The sequence below is a fragment of the Stegostoma tigrinum genome, chromosome 4 (genome assembly GCF_030684315.1).
Source record: "Stegostoma tigrinum isolate sSteTig4 chromosome 4, sSteTig4.hap1, whole genome shotgun sequence".
Lineage (NCBI taxonomy): Eukaryota > Metazoa > Chordata > Chondrichthyes > Orectolobiformes > Stegostomatidae > Stegostoma > Stegostoma tigrinum.
The window spans coordinates 80,262,566-80,278,803 of NC_081357.1; the positions used below are offsets into that span (position 1 = coordinate 80,262,566).

At 46.6% G+C, this 16,238-nt stretch overlaps 1 protein-coding gene across 4 annotated transcripts in view; it reads left to right on the forward strand.

Moving 5' to 3' along the window:
- Nucleotides 1-16,238, forward strand: part of cad (carbamoyl-phosphate synthetase 2, aspartate transcarbamylase, and dihydroorotase) — a 137,574-nt gene that overhangs the window by 40,123 nt on the left and 81,213 nt on the right. For 3 of the 4 annotated variants that reach the window (XM_059645463.1, XM_059645464.1, XM_059645466.1), the window contains exons 5-7: nt 3,786-3,927; nt 4,979-5,150; nt 15,908-16,093. In XM_059645463.1, coding sequence (XP_059501446.1) covers nt 3,786-3,927; nt 4,979-5,150; nt 15,908-16,093 — 500 coding nt within the window. The remainder of the gene's footprint in view (nt 1-3,785; nt 3,928-4,978; nt 5,151-15,907; nt 16,094-16,238) is intronic. The other variant, XM_059645465.1, reaches the window with a different exon arrangement.

Genomic DNA, 16,238 nt, shown 5'->3' on the forward strand with positions numbered 1-16,238 from the left:
TCCTGTCCCATATCCCTTTCCTATTCATTTATCTATCCAAATGTCTTTTAAACGCTGTAATTGTACCCACATCCGCCACTTCCTGAGGAAGTTCATTCCACTCACCGTTTAAAATATAATTTGCTTCTTGTGTCTGTTTTAAATCTCTCCTCTCACCTTAAAAGTCTGAGAAATCCTCTATCCTAGGGAAAAGACAGCTACCATTAACTCTATCTGTACCTGTCATCATTTTATAAACTGCTGTTAGATGGCTTCTCAACCTCGTACACTGCTGTGAGAAAAAGGTCCCAGCCTATTCAGCCTTTCTCCATAACTCAAATCTTCTATACCTTGCAACAACTGAGCAAATCTCATCTGAACCCCCTCTAGCTTGATAATAAATGGATGACCAGAACTGGACACAGTATTCCAGAAGAGATCTCACCAATGTCCTGTACAATCTTAACATGACTTCCCAAATCCCATACTCGAAGGACTGAGCAGTGAAGGCAGACGTGCCAAATGTCTTTTTAACTACCCTCTCTAAATGCGATGCAAACTACAAAGCATTATATGCCTGCACCCCCAGGTCCCACTACCAAAGGCCCTACCATTAATTGTATAAGCCCTTGCCTTGTTTGTTGTGATGAAATGCAATACCTCACATTTATCCAGATTGAGCTCCATCTGCTATTTTTAAGCCCATTGACCCATTTGGTCAAGATCCTTTTGTAATATTAGTGAAGAAGGCTTTCTGTCTGTTATACCAATAATTTTGGTCTTGTCCGCAAACTTACTAACCATGCCTTCTATATTGTGATCCAAGTCACTTATATAAATGACAGACAAAAGAGTACTCAGAACTGATTCTGTTGGAACACTGCTGGTGACAGTCCTCCAGTCAAAAAACAACCCTCCATCACTAGTGCTACACTTGCCCCCACACCACCTCCCTCACCCCTATCCCAAGCCCCAAGATGACTTTCCACATTAAGCAGAGGTTCATCTGCACATCTGCCAATGTGGTATACTGCATCCACTGTACCCGGTGTGGCTACCTCTACATTGGGGAAACCAAGCGGAGGCTTGGGGACCGCTTTGCAGAACACCTCCGCTCGGTTCGCAATAAACAACTGCACCTCCCAGTCACAAACCATTTCCACTCCCCTCCCATTCTTTAGATGACATGTCCATCATGGGCCTTCCGCAGTGCCACAATGATGCCACCCGAAGGTTGCAGGAACAGCAACTCATATTCCGCTTGGGAACCCTGCAGCCCAATGGTATCAATGTGGACTTCACCAGCTTCAAAATCTCCCCTTCCCCCACCACATCCCAAAACCAGCCCAGTTCGTCCCCTCCCCCCACTGCACCACACAACCAGCCCAGCTCTCTCCTCCCCCCCCCCCCCCCCCCACCCACTGCATCCCAAAACCAGTCCAACCTGTCTCTGCTTCCCTAACCTGTTCTTCCTCTCACCCATCTCTCCCTCCCACCCCAAGCCGCACCTCCATCTCCTACCTACTAACCTCATCCCACCTCCTTGACCTGTCCGTCTTCCCTGGACTGACCTATCCCCTCCCTACCTCCCCACCTATACTCTCCTCTCCACCTATCTTCTTTTCTGTCCATCTTCGGTCCACCTCCCCCTCTCTCCCTATTTATTCTAGAACCCTCACCCCATCCCCCTCTCTGATGAAGGGTCTAGGCCCGAAACGTCAGCTTTAGTGCTCCTGAGATGCTGCTGGGCCTGCTGTGTTCATCCAGCCTCACATTTTATTATCCTCCATCACTAGTCTTTGGCTCTTGCCTTTGGGCAAACTATGCATCCAGTTGGCAGGCTCGCCCTGAATCCCATGTGACCAAACTTTACTGATTAGTCTACCATCTGGAACCTTGTCAACATCTTACTAAAATCTAAATATACAATGTCTACTGCTCTGCCATTATAAATCTTTTTTATAACCTCAAAACTCAATCAAATTTGTGAGGCACAATTTTACTCACACAAAACCATGTTGACTATCCCTAATCAGTTTTTGCCTCTGTAAATGGCCATAAATCATATCTTTTATAATCACCTCCAACAATTTACTCACAGCTGAAGTCAGACTCGCAGGTCCATAGTTGCCTGGTTTCTCCTTTATAACCTTTTTTAAACAAAAGTACAGTAGCTATCTTCCACTCATCAGGCACCTCCCACGTAGTTATAGATGATGCCGATATTTCTGCAGGGGGTCTCGTAATTTTCACCCTTGCTTCCCATGATGTTCTGGGATACGTTAGATCAGATCCCAGAGGTTTATCCACGTTTATATTTTCCAAGACTTCCTGGACATCCTCTTCTGTAATGTGAACTCCTTTTGAAACATTGAAATTTATTTCTGTACATTCTGCAGACTCCATTTCTTTTTCCACAGTAAAAACTGATGCAAAATATTCATTTTGTATCCCTCCTGTCTCCTGGGATTCAGTACAATGATGACTTCCTTGATCCTTAAGGGACCCTATCTTCTTCTGGATGTATATTTAGACACTCTTAACCTTATCTGCCAATGCTAGCTCATAACCTCTCTTTGCCTTCTTCCGTGAGAATGTCCCTACGCTCTTTATATTGATTAAGACATTCAGTTGAACCAAGTTGTATATATCCAAGATAAGATTCTGTTTTATTCTTGACTAGAATCTCAATATCTTTACTCATCCATTGTTCCTTTATCTTGCCACAAGTACCGTTCACTCTAACAGGAACATAATGTCTCTGGACTTCCGTCATCACACTTTTGAATTCCTCCCACTTGTCGGAAGACCGTTTACCTGTGAGCAGTCTACTGCAATCAATCTTGAAAGTTCTCGTCTCATTCTGTTAAAATTTGCTTTATTCCAATTAAAAACATAAACTTTTATGTAATGTTTATCCTTTTCCATAACCATTTTGAAACTAACAGAATTATGATCACTAGACCCAAAGTGTTCCCCTACTCTCAGTTCAGTCACCTACACTGCCTTGTTGCCCAGAACTGTGTATTTTTGCTCCTTTTCTAGTAGGAGCATCCACATACTTTATCAATATATGGATGCTTTTACTATAGAACGAGCAAAACTAGTCCTTCTCTTGGGCAATAAGCCAGGGCAGGTGACTGAAGTATGTGGAACCTCTTAATTTTCACTTGTCTTCTGAAAATCCAAATGCACCATATTCTTACCTATTCTACTGTAATGAGTTAAATCCTCAATTGATGCCAATAGAGGTTAAGCAGATTTGCCTTTCATTAAAAAAAATTTGGCTTTCTGCAATCCAGTTATTTTTTTCTATCAGATATCAGCAGTGGTATCTCTCAAATAGCAGTGATTTTCAAGCAAAGTAGAAGCTCTAGTGCTCTACGGACTGGAAAGATTCAAATTAGCTGAAGTGTTTGTTTTATGGTGGTATAAGTAACCTTTACATAATAGGATTTCTGTTATCACTTGTATCCCTGTCCTTCTGCATTGTAGTCATGAGGGCAGTACATAGCTTACTGCTGATTGTAGAATGTATCAGAGTGCTGCTGATGTTATTTTTAACAATATCAAAGCATCAGTATTTGTATGTAATATATATCCTATCCTTTTTAATTCATGCCCTAATTCTTGCAACATTTTGTTGCTACACAGTGGTTTTATTGCAGCAATGAAACTAAAATCTCCCACACAGTTTGTCTAATGGCTTCCCATGATCTAATGAATTTTGATTACCTGACATCTTGTATTTCTGCTCTGTGAGTTACAAAGGTGATCTGCTAAAAGCTGTTCTCTTGTATTATTAGGAGCCCAAAGTATATAATCCTTCTGGAGATGTAAAAATTATGGCAGTGGACTGTGGGATGAAGTACAACCAAATCAGAAGCCTTTGTAAGAGAGGTGCTTCTGTCATTGTAGTACCATGGGATTATCCTATTTGTAACAAAGGTGAGCAGAAATATCCTTTAGAGTACTGCATGTTCCAAACCACAACAGAAAAGTTGAACCAGGTAGACTGCAGCAAGTTGAGATGGAGGTTCACCACCACTGTTTTGAAGGGAAGTTGAGACTGGGCCAACAGCTGTGGCCCATTCCATCGTCCATGCACCATGAAACAATTTTTTGTTTTTTTAAAAAAAATGTTAGAAATATTATCATTGCAAAACTATATTAAGTACCATATCAGAAACTTTGTTGCAGTTGTTCTTGATCCTTTTAAATGTTTCATGCTGCACAGAATATTAGTTTGTTCTCCTGCCTTTCTGCACTACCTTTGCCAATGCCTTCCTCCCTAATTGGCCAGCATGATACGATCCTAAACTGCACTGTTTTACCTGGCATGAAAGAATGAGCAAAGTTGGAAACCTGTGTGATGTGCACTGCAATAATTGCACTGCATCCTAAAGTATTTCATCTTTTGATCCCATCTATTGATCTGTCTACGTCGATGCACCATGATTCATGTTGTGGCTTGGCCATAAGATAAAGATTCTTGATAAAACTGGAGTGGAATAAAGTATAGAATTGAAGTGCACCAGGAAGTAGTCATTTATATAGTGTTGTGGCATGATTTTGTAAAGCCTTTTTTTTTTCAAAAAAAAAAATTTGCCAAAAGCACCTTCAGTACCAAGCTGAGATACTGCCTTTTTGAAAAGGGATGTTGTTCTGGTTTGTTTTTAGGTTTGCGAGCAAATTGGAATAAATACTGGTATTGGATTCCACATGTAATTTTTGAAGATTTGTTGTGTTATCAACTAGAAATTTTGAAATGCATATTGAAGTGTGCAGTGTCAGATTTGTTTCACTCTTGCAAGGAAGTCCTAAGTCACACCAAGATAATACCTACAAAAAAAGTAGATTGAAAAATTTAAGCCACTTCCTAAAACTGAAAATGAAGCCCATGAGTACCAATGGCTGTATCTATTTTGGTGAAGTTCTGGGAAAGAATCTATTACTTATTTGAAATTCCTGCTAAGGATGACTGATCTGTGTTTTACAGAGTTTGATGGGTTATTTCTCAGTAACGGACCGGGAGATCCTGAGTTTTGTCAACTAACAATTAGCAATCTCAGAAAAGTTGTTCGTGAAGAGAAGCCAAAACCATTATTTGGAATTTGTTTGGGTCATCAGATTCTTTCACTAGCAGCTGGAGCCAAGACGTATAAAATGAAGTAAGTGTGTATTTTGTTGAGATCTGCATTTATTTTTTGTTTTGTGGCAGGAACCTTTTTGTGAAGATTACAGACTGTAAATATCTTTAGTGATTCAGTTGGAGAATACCAAGTTTGCTTCATGGATTGGATCATAGGTGCCTACAATTAATTATCGTTGAGCTAGCTGGTAGAAACATAGGAAACAGGATCAAGAGTAACGCCACATGGTTCTTTGAGCTTTTCTAGCATTCACCCAAATCATCATCAATCTTACCTCTGTGCCATTTTCGTGCTCTATCCAAGTATCCCCTAAATCTGACATCTCCCAATCATCAGACTTGCTCGCAACTGTTGAGCCTCTTCCTATGTATACACTTGAACTTGGTAACTGTGATTGGATCACCTTTGCCTGCTAGATTTTTGAGCCTTCAACAGGAGGTAAGTTTATTGTGAGGCATGTATTAATTCTTATCAAGCCAAATTTTTATGCTGAGTTAACTATTTGTCCCCCTAACTGTTTCATTTTTTTTTGAGGAGGGCAACTCTGCTTGCATCTGTCTCTCATCTCTATCACACTGCCTGAAAACTTGTAATCCCTGGGTTTTCAAAGCTAAAATCATCCTTGATTATTCTGCAGTAAAAACAAACAAAGCATTGGCCTTCAGTGTTTATAGTCCCAGTGATAAGCCAATATATACAATATTCCAATAACACTACAGCAATTCTGTGCTCCCTGACACATACTGGTTTATGTCACCTGTTTTTTTTAATTTACAGATCAGAAATCCACCTAATACATTGCTGTTTTAAAATTCTGACTTTGAAAATGATATTGACATCAGAAAACATTCATTTAATTATAGCACAACACTTCCAAATTTAATGTTAACTTCCATTACATTATAAAAATAAAGTTGCCATAATCCTACCAGATTATAGGCTGCTCTTATTGGAGAAGGGCAACTGGTGATAGTTTAACCTGAGGGTCACCAAGCCTCAGGCTAAGGGGGAGGTTGAGAAGGAGAATCTTTCATGGTAACCTGAGCCAGCATGGGAATTGAAATTAAAAACCAAAAGAACTGCAAATGCTGTAGATCAGGAACAAAAACAAAGTTGCTGGAAAAGCCCAGCAGGTCTGGCAGCAACTGTGAAGGAGAAAACAGAGTTAACGTTTCAAGTCCAGTGACCTTTCCTCAGACCATTCTTCACCGGACTCAAAGTCAATTCTTGGTCATGTACTAAACTTTTAAGACTTAGGATGACATCTACAATCATAACAGTCTCTGGTGGATGGTTGCTTCAAAATACAGCAAACTTTGTTTTAACTGGCAATTTATGAATCAGCACTCTTGAAAAACTAGTAAAATTATATACCTGAATATTGCAAGTTTACCATATTACAGCAATTTCTGTGATGTATGAGTTGAGGATGCAAGTGAGAAGGCTTCCTGCTGATAATTTTTATTTGAGGCAAATTTACATTTTTATTTGTGATTTATACCATAAATAAAGTATAATAGTGATGTACATGGATTATATGGACCTCTTGATGAAATGGGATATTTGATCAGTCGGCACCTTGCAGGCCCCATAGGTGCCGGTTAGAACATAGAACAATACAGTGCAGAACAGGCCCTTCGGCCCTCGATGTTGCGCTGACCAGTGAACTAATCTAACTCCCTCCCCCTGCACTATCCCATCATTGTCCATATGCTTATCCAAGGACTGTTTAAATGCCCCTAATGTGGCTGAGTTAACAAATAAGATATTTGCTGTAGTGTACAGGAAATATCTTTTCTGGTATAAACTAAATTCTAATTTATCCAAAACTAGTACAGGGGGCTCTGCTCTAATGTGTTCTGGCAATGCGAATTGGCTATAACGTGACTGACGAATAGGGGGAACGCTTCAGCGCGTCCCTCAGCACATAGTCCTAGACCTTGGAGTGCGGCAGTCTGCAACACTCGGTCGGGGCCAGTTCTTTCAACTGGCAGACCAGCAAGTTGTGGGCAGACCAAAGAGCATCTTTCACTGCATTGATGGTCCTCCAGGCGCAGTTGATGTTCGTCTCGGTGTGCGTCCCGGGAAACAGCCCGTAGAGCACGGAGTCCCGTGTTACGGAGCTGCACGGGATGAACCTCGACAAATACCACTGCATCCCCCTCCAGACCTTCTGCGCATAGGCACATGTCAGAAGGAGGGCAGCGTGTGATGGTGCAGAGATTCTGGGCATGCATAAAGGATCTCACTGGCAGAGCCCCTCTCACCGCCAGCCAAGCAATGTCCTTGTGCTTGTTTGAAAGTTCTGGCGATGAGGCATTCTGCCAAATGACTTTGGCAGTCTGCGTGGGGAATCACACGACGGGATCCACCCTCTCCTTTGCCCGAAGGGTCTCAAGGATACTACGTGGTGACCACTGCCTGACGGCCTTATGGTCAAAGGTGTTTCCTTTCAAAAACTTCTCCACGAAGGACAAGTGGGACGGGACGGTCCAACTACTCGGAGCGTTCTGCGGCAACAAGGCCAGGCCCATCCTTCGCAACACCGGGGACAAGTAGAACCTCAGTAAGTAGTGACACTTGGTGTTTGCGTACTGAGGATATACGCACAGCTTGATGCAGCCGCACGCAAAGGTAGCCATCAGGGCGAGGGTGGCATTTGGTACGTCCTTTCCCCCATTTTCCAGGTCTTTGTACATGGTGTCCCTGCAGACCTGGTCCGTTCTCGACCCCCAAATGAAGTGGAAGATGACCCGGGTGACCGCAGTGGCGCAGGTCCAGGGAATAGGCCAGGCCTGCGCCACATACAACAGTACCGAAAGCCCCTCACACCTGACAACCAGGTTCTTACCCGCGATGGAGAGGGACCGGAGCGTCCACCTGCCCAGCTTCTGCTTCAGTTTGGTGATACGCTCCTCCCAAGTCTTAGTGCGCGCCCCAGCTCCACCGAACCAAACACCCAGCACCTTCAGGTAGTCTGTCCTGATGGTGAAGGGGATGAAGGAGCGGTTGTCCCAGTTCCCGAGAAACATGGCCATGCTCTTACCCCTATTGACTTTGGCACCCGAGGCCAGTTCAAACTGGCCGCAGATGTCCAACAGCCTACTCACCGACCGACGATTGGTGCAGAAGACGGCGACGTCGTCCATGTACAGGGAGGTCTTGACCTGCAGGCCTACGCCGCCTGGGATGGTTACGCCCTTCAGGCTCACGTCCTTCTTGATGGATGCGGCGAAGGGCTCCATACAGCACACGAACAAGGCAGGAGAGAGCGGGCAGCCCTGCCTGACTCCAGATCTGATGGGAAAACTGTCCGATTCCCACCCATTGATCGAGACTGCGCTAACGATGTTGGTGTAGATCAGCCGGATCCAATTGCAGATGCCCTCCCTGAACCCCAATTTGGAGAAGACGTCCCTCATGTAAGCATGAGAGACCCTGTCGAAGGCCTTCTCCTGGTCCAAGCTGACGAGGCAAGTGTCCATCCTCCTGTCTTGCACGTAGGCGATCGTATCCCTGATGAACGCGAGGCTCTCTGTGATCTTCCTTCATGGCACAGCACAGGTTTGGTCAGGGTGAATCACTGACTGCAGGACAGACCTGATCCGGTTGGCTATGACCTTGGCCAGGATTTTGTAGTCCACGTTCAATAATGAAATGGGACGCCAATTCTTAATTTCTTCCCTCTTCCCCCTTCCTCTTGTAAATGAGGGTGATGATGCCCCTCCTCATGGACTTGCACATTTCCCCTGCCTGAAGCGCACTATCGTACACCTCCAGCAGGTCCTGGCCGACCAGGTCCCACAGAGTGGAATACAGCTCGACCGGTAAGCCATCATTCCCGGTGTCTTATTCCTCTCACAGGACTTGAGGGCTGTGGTCAGCTTGTCCAGGGATATCGGCCAGTCCAGCCACTCCCTCATGCCGTCGTCTCAGACCTCCGTGATAGATGACAGGAACGACTCGGAGGGCGTGCTGTCCACTGGCTTCGCGTCGTATAGTCCGGCATAGAAAGATCTGCTGATCCTCAAAATGTCGGGCCAAGACGACGTCACCGAGCCATCATCCTCCTTCAGCCGGCTAAGCACAGAGGTCTCTTTGTGCACCTTCTGAAAGAAGAAACGGAAGCACATCTCGTCCTGCTCCACGGAGTGGACCCTGGACTGGAAGATTATCCTGGAGGCCTCCGGGGCAAAGAGCGAGGCTTGCTGGCCCCTCACCTTGCAGAGGTCCTCCGTGACTTCGACCCCCATCGACTGCAGAAGGAGCGGGTTCTGCATCCTTCTCTGGAGTCGCGACAGCTTTCCCCGCCTCTCTCTCGCCTTCTGAACACCCTTGAGGACAATGAACCTCTTGATGTTCTCCTTCACTGACTCCCGCCAGTCGCCCGGAAACTCAAAGAGGGGTTTCACGGTTCTCCAACCGGCGTACTCCCTCTTAAGCTCTTCGATGTTCTCTGGGGTCAACCGAGTCGTGTTGAGCTTCCACGTCCCCTTGCCGGCCTGCTGGTCATCCTGTAAATGACAGTCGGCCAGCAGGAGGCAGTGGTCAGAGAAGAACACCGGCTTGACGCTGGGGGACCTGACCAAGGACGCTGGTGACACAAACAGGAAGTCTATCCTTGAGCAGATAGACCCGTCTGGCCGCGACCAGGTGTATCTCCGCTGCGCTCCATCTGCAGCGGTGCTGAAGACGTCGAGCAGCTTGGCGTCCTTCACCGTGCCCATCCAGGAATCTGGATGTGACGTCCAGTTGACTTCCCCCACCCACGTCCCCACGCCGGATCTTCCATCTGCATTGATGATGCAGTTGAAGTCTCCACCTAGGATGACCAGCCTGGAAGTAGCCAGCAGTGGTGGAAGCCGCTGCAGGACGGCCAACTGCTCAGTCCATGCTGCTGGGGCGTACACATTGATCAGCCTCAGGGGAGTGTTCCTGTAGGTGACATCAGCCACTAGGAGGCCCCAACCCCCACCACCTCCTGAACTTGAGAGATGGTGAAGCTGCGCCCCCATAGCAGAATAGCCAGGCCCGAGGAGCGACAGTCATTACCCCCCCCCCCCCCCCCCCCCCCCCCCCCCCCCGACCAGATCGAAGGCTCACAGGTCCAGGCGCCCGGCCATTTCCGGTTCCTGCTGAGGTATGATATCCTGCACTCCTGCAGAAACAGGAGGTCTGCCTTGACGGTGGTCAGGTAGGCCAACGTGGACACACATCTTGTGGTGGACTTGACGCTGCGCACATTAACACTCGCAACTCGTACCCCCGTTGTGGGCAGTGACCGCAGTACCCACCCCGAGTCCAAGGTTCTGTCCCTTCATGCCCGTTGCCCGGGTGAACTGCTGGACGCTCTCCGGGCTCAGGAAACCATCCGTGCTGCCTTCTGGGTGGCATCACCCCCGTCGGGGGTACGGAGGCAGTAGAGTCGAGCTCTGGCTCTGGCTGGGGACACGCTGCTTCCCCCTTCTCCCCCTGAAGGTTCCGGGGGGGGCCCTCCAGGGCCCCAGCGGTGCGTGGCTGGGTGTCGCAGGGAGCCTCAAGACACCTCCTGTCACCTGGAATCGGGGTGTTGCTTTCCTTCCCTTGAGATCTTTAGCTTTTGCTTTGGGTGGGCCTCCTCCGAAGCCCCCTTGTCAGAAGAGCTCTTATAGCCCCCCTGTAGCTGCTGCTTCCTGCTTGATGGTTGCGGTGCCGGGGCCCGCCGGCGCGCCTTCCTCCTCGCCTTCTGGACCGTCGTCCACTTCCCTGGGTCACCTGTTGCCTCCTCCATCGACTCCGGGTTGCCGGGGGGGAGTGAAGCCTGCAGGGGCACTTTGCTGGCCTCGGGTCCATCCTGTGGGGCTGGGCTCTCCTGCATGACCGGGCCCTCCTGCACGACCTGGCCCTCCTGCACATTGCGGGTGGTCCTTGCAGGGGCCTAGTGCCTTCCTGTCCTCTGCGGGGGCTTGCCCCGCATTGCCCCTGCTGGCGACCTGGGTGTAGGTGGTCCCCCGCTGCAGGCATGCCCTATAGAGGTATCCTGCTTCTCCGCAAAGGTTGCAGCTTTCTTCTTTTGGGCAATCCTTTGCAAGGTGTCCCTCCTCCCTGCAATGTGGCTCCAAACCATCCTCTGAGAACAAGAACAGGAAATGACATTGACAATGCAGGAAATGACATCACCAACCCAAGGAAACCTAAACAGATAAATAGAAAGCGGGACATAACACCAGCGCTTCACCGGAGGCTCCCTGATGATGTTACCTAGAATGGTGACAAAACGTCTGAAAACTCACCTTCCAGCTCTGCGAGCAAACTCACATCCTGACCTATCCTGTTACTGCTATCCAAATGATTCGTAATTTCATCTTTTATAATTGACTCCAGCATCTTTCCCACCATTGACGTCAGGCTAACCGGTCTATAATTCCCTGTTTTCTCTCTCCCTCCTTTCTTGAAAAGTGGGACAACATTAGCCACCCTCCAATCCGCAGGAACTGATCCTGAATCTATAGAACATTGGAAAATAATTAACAATGCGTCCACGATTTGTAGAGCCACCTCCTTAACTACCCTGGGATGCAGACCATCAGGTCTCAGGGACTTAACAGCCTTCAGACCTAACAATCTATCCAACACCAATTTCTGCCTAATGTAAATTCCCTTCAGTTCATTCATTACTCTAGGTCCTTCAGCCACTATAACATCTGGGAGATTGCTTTGTCTTCCCTAGTGAATACAGATCCAAAGTACCTATTCAACTCTTCTGCCATTTCCTTGTTTCCCATAATAAATTCACCCGTTTCTGTTTTCAAGGGCCCAATTTTAGTCTTAACCATTTTTTTTTTCTTTTCACATGCCTAAAAAAGCTTTTACTATCCTCCTTTTATATTTTTGGCCCGTATACCTTCGTACCTCATTTTTTCTCCACGTATTGCCTTTTTCGTTATCCTCTGTTGCTCTTTAAAACTTTCCCAGTCCTCCGACTTCCCGCTCATCTTTGCTACGTTATACTTCTTTTTTATCTTCATACAGTCCTTAACTTCCCTCGTCAGCCACGGCCGCCCCGCCTCCCCTTAGGATCGTTCTTCTTCTTTGGAATGAACTGATCCCGAACCTTCTGCATTATATCCAGAAATACCTGTCATTGTTGTTCCACTGCCATCCCTGATAGGATATTGTACCATTGAATTTTGGCCAGCTCCTCCCTCGTAGCTCCATAGTTCCCTTTGTTCAACTGCAATACTGACACTTCCAATTCTCCCTTCTCCCTCTCAAATTGCAGATTAAAACTTATCAAAATAATATCTTTTTAGAGTAAATATTCTGAAATCTGCTTTAAAATTTTGATTTTGAATTGCTGGGAAGCTCTGAATAGGAAATTCAAGCTGAAAGAACTGTGGATGCTGTAAATCAGGACCAAAAACAGAAGTTACTGGAAAAGCCCGGCAGGTCTGGCAGCATCTGTGAAGAAAAATCAGAGTTAACGTTTTGGATACAGTGATCCTTCAACAGAACTGATGGTAGCTAGGAAAATGCCAGTTTATATGCAAAAGATAGGATGGGGGGAAGGGAAAAGGAGTAAACGATAGGTGGGGAGAGAGCCCAAAGAGAGAGAAAAAGTTGGACAGATAAAGGAGTTGATAACGATCTGGCTAGGTGGGTGAATAGCTATTATTGGAGACTGTTAGTGGCTAACAGGTAGTTTGTAACGGCAGGCTGAGAGATGACAATGGCTGGGATAGGGGGCTAAGACATGGGAGAGTTCAGGCTGTAAAATTATTGAACTCGATATAGAGCCTGGAAGGTTGCAGGGTCCCCAAGTGGAAAATGAGGTGTTGGTCTTCCAGCTTGCACTGAGCTAACAGTTTCCCTGGACCATGACCCCACCATCGCACGAGGCCATTGTATCCACTCAGTAAACGATCTCATTTCATCTGGTGGTTCTTTCCCCCTCCCATGCACCCACCACTGCCTCCAAGCTATTAGTTCCCCAGCCCAGCATAGCTCACTGCTATCTCAACGAGGATTGCCCAGGCAGACCCGTTACCTCAGCCTGCTCCTGCCCCACAGAACTCACTTTGCCTACCTGACTTAGCTTTTTCTGCCCTGGTCCAGTCCCTGCCCATGCATGCCAATGATTCCTCTGATACCTTACGCCAGTTTCAGAATTTGCAGTTTGCAGGCTCCAGCCATTGCCTCTTTGCCCTGGTCGTGCAATCCCTTTACATGTCTGTTCCCTACCAGGATGGTCTCGGGGCGGTCCGCTTCTTCCTGGAGCAAAAGCCTGAACCATCCCCAGCCACCATCACCCTCCTCAGGTTGGCCGAGCTCATCTTCACCCTCAACAACTTTTTTTTAAAAAAACTCTTGTCATTTTCTTCAGGCCAGAGGGGTGGCTGTGGGTACCTGCATGGACCCCAGTTATGCCTATCTCTGTGGGGTACGTGGAACATTCCTTCCAGGAGTCCACCCACAACACTTTCTCCAATATATCAACATTATCATCAGGGCTGCTTCCCTGTCTCGCCTGGAATTGGAAAGAGTCATCGATTTCACCTCCAATTTCCACCCAGCTCTCACTTTCACCTGGACAATCTCTGACTTCTCCCTTCCCTTCCTTGACATCTCTGTTTCCATTTCTGAGGATAGACTGGCCACTAATATCCACTATAAACCCACTGACTCTCACAGCTATCTGAACTATACTTTATCACAGAGCTAGTAGGAACTGCAGATGTTGGAGAATCTGAGATAACAAGGTGTAGAGCTGGATGAACGCAGCAGGCCAATCAGCATCAGAGGAGCAAGAAGGCTGACGTTTTGGGCCTAGACCCTTCTTCAGAAATTCTGCTCCTTTTCCTGCTGTGTTCATCCAGCTCTGTGCCTTGTTATCTCAGATTCTCCAGCATCTGCAGTTCCTACTATCTCTGAAACAATTTTAACCCCACTGCGAAGACTCTTCTAAGGATACCTACCCTGAAGAAGTTACCCTCCTCCTTCCAGAACAACCTCAGTGAATCTCTCTCCCTCTGCAAATTTCTGAAGAAGGGTCTAGGCCCAAAACATCAGCCTTCCTGCTCCTCTTATGCTGCTTTTCTTGCTGTGTTCATCCAGCTCTGCACCTTTTTATCTCTTGATACTTTGTCACACCCTCTTCCTGAAGCACTCCGTTCCATTCTCTCAGTTCCTCCGTCTCTGTTGCACGTGTTCTGATGAGACTAACTTCGACAAGGGAGCCTCTGAAATGTCCACCACCTTCCTCAACTGAGGATTCCACAGCACCATTGTCAACAGAGCCCTCAACCGTGTCTGACCCATCTCCCGCACTTCCACCCTCACCCCCTCTCTGCCCTTCCACAACAACAATAGGGATCCCCTCGTCCTTAGCTACCATCCCAGCAGCATCCACATCCAGAAGACCATCAGTTGCCATTTCTGCCACCTACTGCAAGTTGCCACCGTTAGAGGCATATTCCCCTCCCTTTTCCGCCTTCTGCAGGGACCATTCCCTCTGAAACACCTTGGTCCTCTCTTCCATTACTACCAAACTCCAACCCCTCCTAACAGCTCCACGGCATCTTCCCCTGCAACCTCCTCCCTCCTAATATCCAAGGGTCCAAATATATCTTCCAGGTGAAGCAGCACTTTCCTGCACTTCCCAGAATCTAGTCTGCTGTATTTGCTGCTCACAATGTGGTCTCCTCTATATTGGGGAAGTGAAGTGTAGACTGTGTGACCACTTCGCAGAACATGTAGATTACAAAATCATGAGGGGTATAGACAGGGTGGATAGCAAAAAGCTTTTTCCCCAGAGTGGGGGACTCAATTACTAGGGGTCATGAGTTCAAAGTGAGAGGAGGAAAGTTTAAGGGAGATATGCGTGGAAAGTTCTTTTCACAGAGGGTGGTGGGTGCCTGGAATGCGTTGCCAGCGGAGTTGGTAGACGCAGACACGTTAGCGTCTTTTAAGATATATTTGAACAGGTACATGGATGGGCACGGAGCAAATGGACACAGACTGTTAGAAAATAGATGACAGGTTAGACAGAGGATCTTGATCGGCGCAGGTTTGGAGGGCCGAAGGGTCTGTTCCTGTGCTGTAGGTTTCTTTGTTCTGCTCATAAAGAAGACCCTGAGCTTCTAGTTGCCAGCCACTTTAATGCACCACCCTGTTCCCTGGCTAACATCACTGTCGCAGGCTTGCTGCAGTGTTTCAGTGAAGCTCAGTGCAAGCTGGAAAAACAGCACCTTGTTTTGCGCTTGGGGACCCTGCAACACGCTGGACTCATTGCATTCAATAATTTTAGGGCCTGATCTCTCCCATGTCCGAGCCCTCTACCCCACTCACCAAGCCTTGCACACATCCCATTAGCCTTTTTTTGGGCTCTATCCCCACCTTTCATTTACGCCTTTCCCTCTTCCCCCACTCTATCTTCGGCATATAAGCCAACATTTTCCTCGTTACAATCACTTCCGAGGAAGGGTCACTGGACCTGAAGCGTTAACCCTGAATAGGGAATGTTCATTGCACTTATCTACGATACCTACCAGGACTGATTCTCAGGAAAATTTCTCTATTAGAATGTGTATTTTAAAAAGAAATGTTGATTTGTAACATATGTAGGTACTTTTTGAGTAATGACTGAGCTGAATTCATTCTGTATCATGTCATGTTATGCTGAAACTGCTCTTCCGTTGTTAGCATTATGGTAGACCATTGAATACTAGGATTTACAGATTCTTTTGAATGCGGAACATTTTCTGGAAAGAAAAGATTTGTTTCTATTTTCTGTTAAGGTATGGAAACCGTGGGCATAACCAGCCTTGTATTCATGAAGATACACAACGTTGCTTTATCACTTCGCAGAATCATGGCTTTGCTGTTGAACCGAGTTCTCTTCCAAAGGATTGGTCTGTTTTGTTCACCAATGCTAATGATAACTCTAATGAAGGAATAGTTCACAATACTAAACCATTATTCAGGTGAGTGCTTTGAAAAGGAAATTGCACTTTTTTTCTTTTAATATTGCAGTTACTGCCACAGTAGCAGCGTGCATTTTTGTGGTATAGTAAAGTGCCCCAAGATGCTTCAGAATAAATTTCAGTTCAGTAAAGGTGCTGAGGTTGA